Source organism: Amphiprion ocellaris, chromosome 20, assembly GCF_022539595.1.
Source record: "Amphiprion ocellaris isolate individual 3 ecotype Okinawa chromosome 20, ASM2253959v1, whole genome shotgun sequence".
Taxonomy (NCBI): Eukaryota; Metazoa; Chordata; class Actinopteri; family Pomacentridae; genus Amphiprion; species Amphiprion ocellaris.
The window spans coordinates 28801854-28812361 of NC_072785.1; the positions used below are offsets into that span (position 1 = coordinate 28801854).

Here is a 10508-nt window from a genome sequence, read left to right on the forward strand (position 1 = left end):
AGGAGGTAAATTGGGTTTTAAGTGTTTATTTAATCGAATATAACAGTTTAAAAATGATGACATGTTTGTATAAATGATTCAAAAAATACAGATTGCACCTCATGTTCAATACAGATAATGCAACAGAAGTATTTTGATTATTGTTATAATATTAACTGACAAAATAAAGGCTTTTTTGCCTCACTGCAGAGTGAAATCCTGATGCATGTTTTTAGTGCTCCATCTAGTGAGCGGAGATCAGAAAAGCTTCTCTGGGACCAAACTGAGCAGAAAACAAACACAATTTATACGTTTAATTCACAACAAAAACACGGCAAACTCACACGTGCGACCACTTCTCGTACCTCTTTGGCCAGCTCTCCAGGCGTGGGCCAGTTCGTGATGTCGCTGAAGTCGCTCGACTGCAAAAAAGAAACACAACAGAATGAGCGTTTCAGCGTTCAGGAGTCGACCCCTGGCGACGGGGGACGGTTTCGGTCGGTTTAACGGTGTGTTTTCGGGGCAGGTGGAGCAGAACTGCCCTCCCGGTGGAGGCCGGCGGGGCAGAAAAAAGGAGGTCAGTGCTCCGTTTGTGGGGAAACTGCAAATAGCGGCGATAAAACAGGCCACGGGAGTCACTTTCCACCAGCGGAAAGGTTGTAAATTTGGACAAACTGATAGGAGATCAAGGTTAGTTAGACAAGCTGCAGAGTAAGCCGGGCAGAAAGAGCAAATAAAACTGCAATACTGGGATTTTAAACGTATACCGGGTCAAAAACTGCACTGAAGTTTTCAATTCTGCACCAAATCTCATGTCTGTAGCTGCACATAGAAGGTTCCAGCTTCTCAGAAGTTCAAATTTGCTGCTTTTCATGTGATTAATTAATGAAATTAAACTGATTATCTTTACGTTTCAGACAGTTATCATCATAATAAACACCATTTTAATGCCTAATAAAGCAATAATTATCAGTCGCAGCCTTAATTCTGAGTTATCTTGAAGCTAAAAATATTTTTTTTCTTGCTTTTATGAAATCCTCAAACATTTACAACAAATTGACAAAATTATGTTGAACTTCTACTGATTTTTTTCCTATATTTTTCTCAAAATATTTCAAATTCAATAAAAAACAATAATTAGTATCAACCTTAATTCTAAGATATCTATAAAGAGAAGCTTTTACGTTGTCATTTTGTTATGAAATCCTAAAATTTTTGACCAATTTGACAAAATTATGTTTAGTTTTTACAGTTTTTTTTCCTACATTTTTCTCTAAATACCTCAAATTCAACAGAAACAATAATTAGCAGCAGCCTTAATTCTAAGATATCTATAAGGAGAAGCTTTTATGTTGTTTTGTTATGAAATCCTCAAATAAAGTAAATGAAAATTGTTTTTGTGTTAATAAAATGACATTTTTCTTGAATAATTTCAAACTCAGTTATCAAATAAATACTGCTGCAGTTAAAGAAAACATAGAATGTTGGTTTTCAGTAAAAAAAAAGTTAATATTTGGTAATTTTAAGCAATTTAAACATCCAGAAACACCTCAAGCCACTGTAATATAATCAATAATATAATTAAAAATGTGATTTAGCTGTTATTCTGTATGCTAAAAGACATTTAAGTCAATTTGTTAGGAACATCAGGCTTAAATTCTATGTTTTTATGTCTCAAAATGCATCATTTGCATCTTCTACCATAAGTTTCGTCTGAAGAAATATTTGTGAAGACGTGTAATGAAAGTTTTTAGTGTTTACTTGCATCATCCTTCACCATTTCAATCAAGGCGCCGCTATTTTAGTGTTAAAAAAAGTGTGAAACAACCTTAAATAAAGATAGGAAAAAAGAGCCAATTTAATAATACATAATTATAACAACAAGTATTTGTGTATAAAAGTCCTTCACAATAAAACAAATGTCAAATTATGCAAATAAAGAGCATAAATTTAAAGAAATATGATCCTGAACACAGTCAAATAGTTAAATCTGAGCACTTTTTTGTTTCTTTGTTGGTTTTATTCTAAAATATTTGCTTTACAAAAACATATTTAAGTTATTTTGTAAATCTTGTTAATTATTACTTCAAAAAACCCAATTTAACTGAAATAAAAATGACTGGGATGATTGGATCTTAAGTTTCTACTAATTTTATTAAGTCAATTAATCAATTTGTTGATCCCAAACATTCAAATCTGCTGTTTTTTTGTGCATATATATGACATTAAACTAAATATCTTCACATCTGGGGCAGTTAACATCTAATAATTATCAAGTTAATCCCTGATTAAAATAATAAATATCAGTGGCAGCCTTAATTGTGAGATTTTTATTACTGAAAACCACCAAAACTAAGTATTTAAAGCTTAGTTTCATATAAGATCTAACAATAAAATCAAACTAAATGCATCAGTTTGAGTTTTTTTGGTTGTTATATTGCAATTACTGGAAAATAAATGCAATAAATCGATCCGCTGAGCTTAACAGTGTATGATATAATTTACTGTAAACTGTCAGCTCGGACATGTGACTGTGTGAAAATGTCAGCAGGTTGCATTCTGGGTCATCAGGGCTCCATAAAAACACACCGTATGTGGCAATATTAATACCACGCAACTTAGCGTGTCCCTGCAGCTACATACATGACATTAAAAGGCCTAAAAATAACCTAAAACATGTAAAAATCCTCACTAGATGAGCCGAGCTGATATAGACTGTAGAGTCAAGGCTTCCCCTGTTTCACAATCATCATCTTTAAAAAAAGAAAAGCTGCCACATTCTGACATTTTTAATATTTTTCTATATAATCTGACTCCCCTCCAGGCAGTAACTTTACACAACGGTGGAGAAAAAAACTGGCTGGAAAAGCAAACAAAACTCCAGAACAGCAGCTCAAAGCAGCTCACATTTGGCCGGCAGCAGATGTTAGTTTCCCATCCTGCATGTCGGTACCTGGCAGGAGTTAGAGCCGTGAAAACTGAGAGCCAAACATGTTGTTTTAATGTCAGAAACGTGCCCAATCGCCACCAACAGCATCTGATTAGCTTTGACCGCTAACTCCATTAAACCAAAGTTACCAAAGCGGCCACGTGTGCTCACTTAATCTCAGGGATTTTCCAGCACATGGGGAATTTTTAGTGCAACTTCCAGCATTAACAATTAAAAAAATACACCAGTTTCTTCATTGGGGTTTAATTTAAAAGCATAAGAGACATTTTTGTTTGTTAAAATGATCAAAAACATCAAGAAAATGCAGAGATTTTTGCCCAGTCATGCTTTCTGTTGCACACACTCCTTCCCCAAAAGGCCCATTATGAGCTGGAAAAACCCAGATTTAGTGTTTCTGTGGGATAAATTATCGAGATCTATAAATCTGTGATGCTAATGCTGCCTTTAAGAGTGTTTGGAAAATTCACTCGAGACATTTTCAAGGCCTGATAAAGAAATTTTAACCCTCTGAAAGACAAATCGCACAAACAGGTGTGAAAAGTGTGCTGTTTTTGACAACAATCGACAAATTTACACCATTTATCAGAGGCAGAAACTGCAAAAACTGTAAACATCACTGGATTTTCAACTTTTAGACAGTCCTTGAACACCTTTTTCCATCTGAGAATTAGCTTAACATTGTGATATTTCATTAAAATCACTTAACTTTACACACCTCCTTTAAAAATAAGCCAAAAATAAACCGTTTGCACTAACTCTATTCTGTAAAAAAGAAAAAAATAAGTGGCAGTTGACACAAACCTGGAGCCTTTTAAAACTCAACTGTGACCAACAGACACATGACAAAAATTCTGAGACTTCTTGGCTGAAATGTTGAACTTACAGAGGGGTTAAACATGTAAATAGTAAAATATCTATAGTATGTAGAGTCACTAGTTTTCCTAATATTGGTATCATTGGATTTTCAACTTTTAGACAGTCCTTGAACACATTTTCAGTCTAGAAATTATGTAAATTTAAGCTTGAAATTGTAATATTTCATCCGAATCACTAAATTCTGTATGCCTCATTTTAAAATGTACCAAAAATAAACCATTTGCACTACTTGGATTCTGCAAAAAACAAAAAAATTTGTGCTATCTGACGCAAACCTGAAGCGACCAACAGACATGAGACAAAAATTCAGGGATTTTTCAGCTGAACTGCACGCAGTGTTTACACAGGAGCTAAAATTGTAAACAATAAAATATTTATAGTATATAGAGTCACTATTTTTCCTAATATTTGGAACAACTTTAGGAAAAATGTTGTACTTGTTGATTCTAGGTTAATTATCAAAGCCAGAAAACAGTAAAATCACCGGATTTTAAAGTATTAGTTCGTAAACATCTTTTTCTGTCTAGGAATTATCTAGATCTAAGCTTGAAACTGTGATATTTCATCTAATTCACTAAACTCTGCATGCCTCATTTAAAAATGTACCAAAAATAAACTGCTTGCACTAACAAAACCAAAAAGTAAGTGCTATTTGACACAAACCTGAAGCCTTTAAAGACTCAACTGCAACCAACAGACATGAGACAAAAATTCAGGAACTTTTCAGCTGAATTGCAGGACGTGTTTACACCAAGCAGATAAAAAACAAGCATGAAAACTAATTTAAAACGTAGTTCAAGAAGGAAAACATCTATATTGTTGATAAAAGGAGCAGGAATCATTGTCTTCATTTGGCAAAAACTTGCATTAGTTTCTGCTTCATTGTAAAACAAATATCTGGTGAACATAATGTGCTTGTTTTGCTTTTTATCAGATAAACACATAAAAAATTTTATGGCTATAGCTTTAAATGCGCTTCTTTGTAGTATCTAAAGTCTTTTTTTCTGTGTGTTTGTTGGGTTTTCTGGTTATATGATCAAAAATATCCAGAAAAATGTTTATATTTTTTAGAAAAAAAACTGTAATTAACAGGAAACACATCAGAAAAATTAGTACACTGAGAGTAAAAACATGAAACTGCTCAGGGCTTGGAGGGTTTAAATAAAAACAGGTAAAAACAGAAAAGCGAAGGAGCGTTACCTTGCTGGATTTTCTCGTTCTGGGTTTGCTGGCTCGCACCACTTTCAGAGCATTTTGCTGATCTGCAGATACAAAATCAATAAGTGAGACTGACATCCTCACATCTGACAGGTGGATAAACAGTAAATCCAAGGAGTTTTAGTCTCTTTTTTAAAACAGTCAGGAGCTGCCGGAAGGTTGCAGCAGTTTGGGAAGCATTTGGGAATTTTGTGAATAAATTAGTGGTCCCAGAGCGACTGAACTGGTGGAGGGTGTTTTGTGTTTTGCTGGGAGTGGCAGCCATGACGGTGCCTATCGCTCGGCAGAGGATGGTCGGACTGATAAGAGGACGAGGCTTCCACGCTAGCGGGTGGGTGGACGGACGGGTTGAAGCCTGCAGACGGTCGTACAGTAGAGCTGTAAAACGATGCCGGAGTTGTGCGCTTCAAATATAGCTCCCAGCTCTGACACACATTCATAAGTCAAAGTGAGAAACAAGAAAGCTGCAGAAAGTCACAAACGCAGCGGAGAAACAATCAATCAGCAGCTTTATCAATGACAACTAACTGATCAGCTGATAGAAAGTTCATCAATCTGATTATTATTAAAGGGAAATTCCACCTAATCACTATTAAATTTACATTATAGATTAAAAAAAGATCATTTAAAGATATTTCACTCCTTTATTGCTGGTCACAAACTATAAAACTCTACTTCCCATAATGTCACTCGATCTTTTAAACTCGGTAACCCCACTTTGTTATGCAGGCATGAAGCCAAAAAATTTTACTTTCAAGGCAAAACTACGACATCAACAGGCCTTTAACTGCTTTCTACAGCTGTTTATACAAGTCAACTGAAACCCAGGTGTGAAATCAGTGAAAGTTTATGTTTATTTTGTTGTTTATCACGTTAAAATTTAAATATTTTTCTAGCTGCGGCTTTAAATGTGCAAAAAGTTTCTTTTTAAGTGCTTAAACTACATAAAAATGGGAATATTTTTCTAGCAGTGGCTTTAAATGTGCTAAAAGTTTCTTTTTTTAGTGTTTAAATTACATAAAAATGGGAATATTTTTCTAACGGTGGCTTTAAATGTGTAAATAGTTGACATTTTTTAGTGCTTAAATGCTTCAGATTCTTCATTCTTTTATTTTTTTTAATCATAAGTTGAGAGGAATTTCAATGTTCTTGACATCTTCTGTCTCATCTGCTTTGTTTTGTTGAAACTGTATGTATAAATTAAATGAAATATTAAAAATACACCTGTCAATTTACTGTAAATAGTTCTTTAATAATTCTTTTAATGAAGCTTCTTTGAAGGTTCCTCTCCTGTTTTTTTGGTTTTATGCTGCTAGAAAAACATTTATTCAAAACTATAATTCACAGTGAATCAACAGAAAATCATTTTATTGAATCAAATTTTATTTTCATCATGATAAAGTATGTATTAGCTCATCATTGTGCAGTGAATATTTTGGGTTTTTAGATGCTGGTTGGACAAAAGGAGTCCTACTGATATTGGAGAATATGAACTATTGAATTATGAACATTCTTGCTTGAAAAAACTACGCTTTTTATGATTAAAGAAAGTGATAAAGTCACCATTATTCTTTGATTCCTGCCTCTTTAAAACAGAGTATTTCCTGGTTTCTTTCCTCCTCTTTGACAACAAACTGATTATCTTTTGGTTGCACAAAAAAACAAAACATTTGTCCAAACTTTTTAACCTTTTATATACCATTATATCCCTTAATCAAGAAAATACTTCACTGATTAATTGACAATGGAAATAATCATCAGTTACAGCCCGAGATGTTTTAAGTTCCAACTGAATTAAATGTAGACAATCTACATTCAAAAACGGTGAGTATTTTTGTTTTTTATTAAAATAAAAAGTCTAAATTCTCAGATTCAAGCTTCTCTTCCATTTTCTTTACTCCTCCTCATGTAGTTTTACTGTTAATTAACCTCTCACTTATTCTGCTCAACTAATCTCTGAGTTGTTTGACCGACAGAACTTCAGAAAACTGTGAAATGTGCCAAAGATGACGTCTTCAAATGGTTTGTTTTGTCCACAACCCAAAGATATTCAATTTATTGTCACAGTGGAGGACAGAAATGAGAAGATATTCAGAGTTAAAAAGCTGGAATCAGAGAATTTAGACATTTTCCCCTTTCATCAAAATCATCAAACCAATTAATCAATTATCAAAACATCTAACAGTTGACAATAAATAATAAATATTTCTGGATTGTGGACAAAACAAACTACTTGGGGATATTTCACCATCTTCTCAAGCTTTACACACATATTTCTGACCTTTTATACACTAAACAGCTAATGATTGACTAGGAAAACAACTAAAAGATTAATCAGCAATGAAAATAACTCTTAGTTGCAGAACTACATATTATAGGTTCAAATTAGATTAAATATATAAAAATGTATATAAAAACTGATTTTAGTGTTTTTTAAAGTAGAAAAGTCAAAATTCTCAGATTGAAGCTTCTTAAACTTGAATATTTTCCATTTTCTTTACTCCTCCTCATTGTTTTTTCATTACTGATTAATCTCTCAATGATTTGAAAATTGTTCATTAATTATCAAAATATCTAATAGCTGAAAGTAAAATAAATATGTTTGGGTTGTGGACAAAACAAACTATTTGAACTGAAGTTTTACACGTACATATTTCTGATCTTTTATGTACCCAAGAGATAATCCAGAGGGTCCGATCCGGCCCACAGGACGACTTTATAAAGAGCAAAAATTACAGAGAAGACATTAACTGCAGATTGCAAATTAGTAAAACTGTAAATTTAAAATAATTTCTAGACCATGACACGTTGTTTTGATTATAAAGTAAAATACTAGATTGTTCTTTTGTCATTTTGTGCCACGTTTTTGTAATATTTGGTCTTGTTTTTGTTGGTTTTTTTAATCAGATTTTTGTCATCTGTCTCACGTTTTTGTCGTTTTGTGTCTTTTTTTCTCGCTTGTGTTTTTTTGCCTTTGTTTTGTCATTTTGTGTTTTGCTTTTTTTTGTTTTATCATTTTTGTCATTTTGTTTTTTTCTATTTTTTGTCGTTTTGTTTCTCGCTTTTGTCATTTTTTGTTTTGTTTTTGCCATTTGTCCATTTTTTTGTGGCTTTCTAACTTTTTTTAATCAATTTTTTGTTTCTTTTTGTTTTGTTTGTCTCATTTTTGTAATATTTTCTTGTTTGTTGTTTTTTTTTGTCTTTTTTGTCTGACTTTTGTCGTTTGATCGTGAAGTAAAATACTACATTATTCCGCTCCAGATGACTAAATGTTTTGTTCCTTTGTAGACAAATTGTGATCTGTAAGTTGTAATGTGTAAATGATAAACTGAGGCATAATATTGTTGAAACTGAATTCATTTCTCTGAAGACATTTGAGCTTGCTCATGTTTTGTAAGAAGATAATTCCTTAAATGTGGACATTTTCAGTACATAGTTTTTTGCTCTAAAACTAAGTAAAAATTTGGATTTGTGGTTATTTACAGGTTATTATGCTGTGATTTTACTGGTCACTTGAGATCAAATTGGGCTGAATGTTGAACCTGAACTAGAACGAGTTTAACACCCCTGAGTTAATTGACTGATTAGGAAGCGAATTAGATTAATCTGCAATTAAACTGTCAGCTGCAGCTCTGGTGGTTGTTTTTCCTTAATTTATGTGTCATTATGAGCTAGAAACTGCGATTTTTATCAAGTTTGAGGTGCAATTTTTCTGCCACATCCCCCTTAAAAACAGCTGGATTCCTCCAAAGTGGATATAATGATTAGTTTACGAGCCTAACCCACTTTATCTCCCCCACCTGTTCTACCACCTTGTCCACATACTTGTTTTTTTCACTAGTGACAGTGGGGAGCAGGCTGGTGGGAGGAACTGCAGGCAGAAAGGCCATTGGACGTGCAAAAAACGTGCCTTCACAGCAGCAGCTAGCTCGGGCTGTTTAGCTTCTTTTACTACGAGTCAAACCACGAAGCATCGGCGCTCCGGAGGATTGATTCGCGGCTCTGGGTTTAGCTTCTCCCGGTAGCTTCCTCCACACCTGCGCCGGGCTCCGGTGGTCTGTCAGCGGCGGCTCGCGGCAGCTGGAAGCCCGCAGAGGAGTTAGCAGGGAGCGGCTAAAAGAAGTAGCAGTTGTCAGCAATCAACACGTGGTGCTCCGGAGCAACCCGAGCACACAGAGGGGGATGGGGGCAGACATGGCAGCTCCAAACACGGCTCCATCGGGCTGACATTCACGTTCATGCACCAGATTCGAGTCTGAATAAAAAATAAATGAGGTGTGCCGGAGGGGAGCGGCGGGGTCTAGGTCTAGATTTAACCGCAGGAAGGGCTGTCAAAGGGCGGCTGCGGTGGCGACGTGCATGCGGGGGGCTGCTTTGTGCTTTGGAGCGTTTTAATATGATTTAAACATAAAAATGAGACTCTCACCTTTCTCCTGGGAGCTGCTGATGCTGTTCACCGGGACTCTGCCCGTCGTCCTCTTCGTCCACGGGTTCACTTTCGGCGGCGGAGCTTCGACAACTTTCCTCTTCACCGCCTGCACCGCCGAGTCAGCGCTTTGGTCGTTCTCTTTATCGTTTTCTTTGCAATTCTTGTGCGTGTCCGCGGGGCTTCTGGCCGCCTCGGAGCCCTGGCCGTCCCCCGGCGGCTTCTCGGAGCCCTTCTGCCCCGGTTCCTCCTTCTCCCGGCCCTCGGACTTGTTTTGGTCGCCGGAGCTGGCCGCTGTCAAACCCGAGTCGACCTGACTGCTCTCAACGTCTGCGGACATCCTGCTAGTTTCCTAACAGCGCCGAGTGTTGAATCCAGTGTGAATCTTTGGTCCTGGCTCTCTTACCCTAGAGAAAAGTCGTGAAAAGCTCGGGGGGTGACCACATCCACAAGTCGAGGTAAACAACTTTTTTCTCTCTCTCTCTCTCTCTCTCGGGCTGGACCTCGCCAGCTAAGCCAGCTAGCCGAAGTAGCTCCTGCAGGCTAACGGTTAGCTAGCTAGCGACCATGCAGAAGTCAGCGAGCGGCTTTAAACGTTGTTTGGGTTTTTTCCTCCTCCCGGCGACTTTTTCACACCGACGACTAAATACCTCGGAGTCCGGAGTTTGTCACCATGTAAACGGCGCCGGATGAGTCGGTTCTCCTGCGAGTTTGAGTAACTTTTTTCGGACCAACTGCTCCAGCGACCTCCTCTCTGCTCGGCTCCGGTTTCAGCTCCACGCTACCAACCCGGAGCTCGTGCAGCCTGCTGCCTGGTGGCTGTAAACAGTGACGCTGCTGCCCCCAGCGGTCGCACGGCGCTACTGCAACACAACGTTATAATACACGAGACAACGTTATAATACACAACACAATGTGATAGATAGATAGATAGATAGATAGATAGATAGATAGATAGATAGATAGATAGATAGATAGATCCCACAGCGGGCAAATTTACAATGTAACAGCAGCAGCAAATAGAATAAAAAGGAGAGCAGCACACAATGCACACAGTGC

At 36.5% G+C, this 10508-nt stretch overlaps 1 protein-coding gene across 8 annotated transcripts in view; it reads right to left on the bottom strand.

Annotated features, from left to right (window-relative positions):
- The window catches only part of larp1b (La ribonucleoprotein 1B), a 40885-nt gene extending 30642 nt beyond the window's left edge, over positions 1-10243 (bottom strand). For 5 of the 8 annotated variants that reach the window (XM_055005717.1, XM_055005713.1, XM_055005716.1 and 2 more), the window contains exons 1-3: positions 9450-10243; positions 5006-5067; positions 324-401 (exon numbers count right to left, since the gene is read on the bottom strand). In XM_055005717.1, coding sequence (XP_054861692.1) covers positions 324-401; positions 5006-5067; positions 9450-9789 — 480 coding nt within the window. In that variant the 5' untranslated portion in view covers positions 9790-10243. The remainder of the gene's footprint in view (positions 1-323; positions 402-5005; positions 5068-9449) is intronic. The other 3 variants (XM_055005718.1, XM_055005714.1, XM_055005715.1) reach the window with 2 other exon arrangements.
- Between the last annotated feature and the right edge of the window lie 265 nt (positions 10244-10508).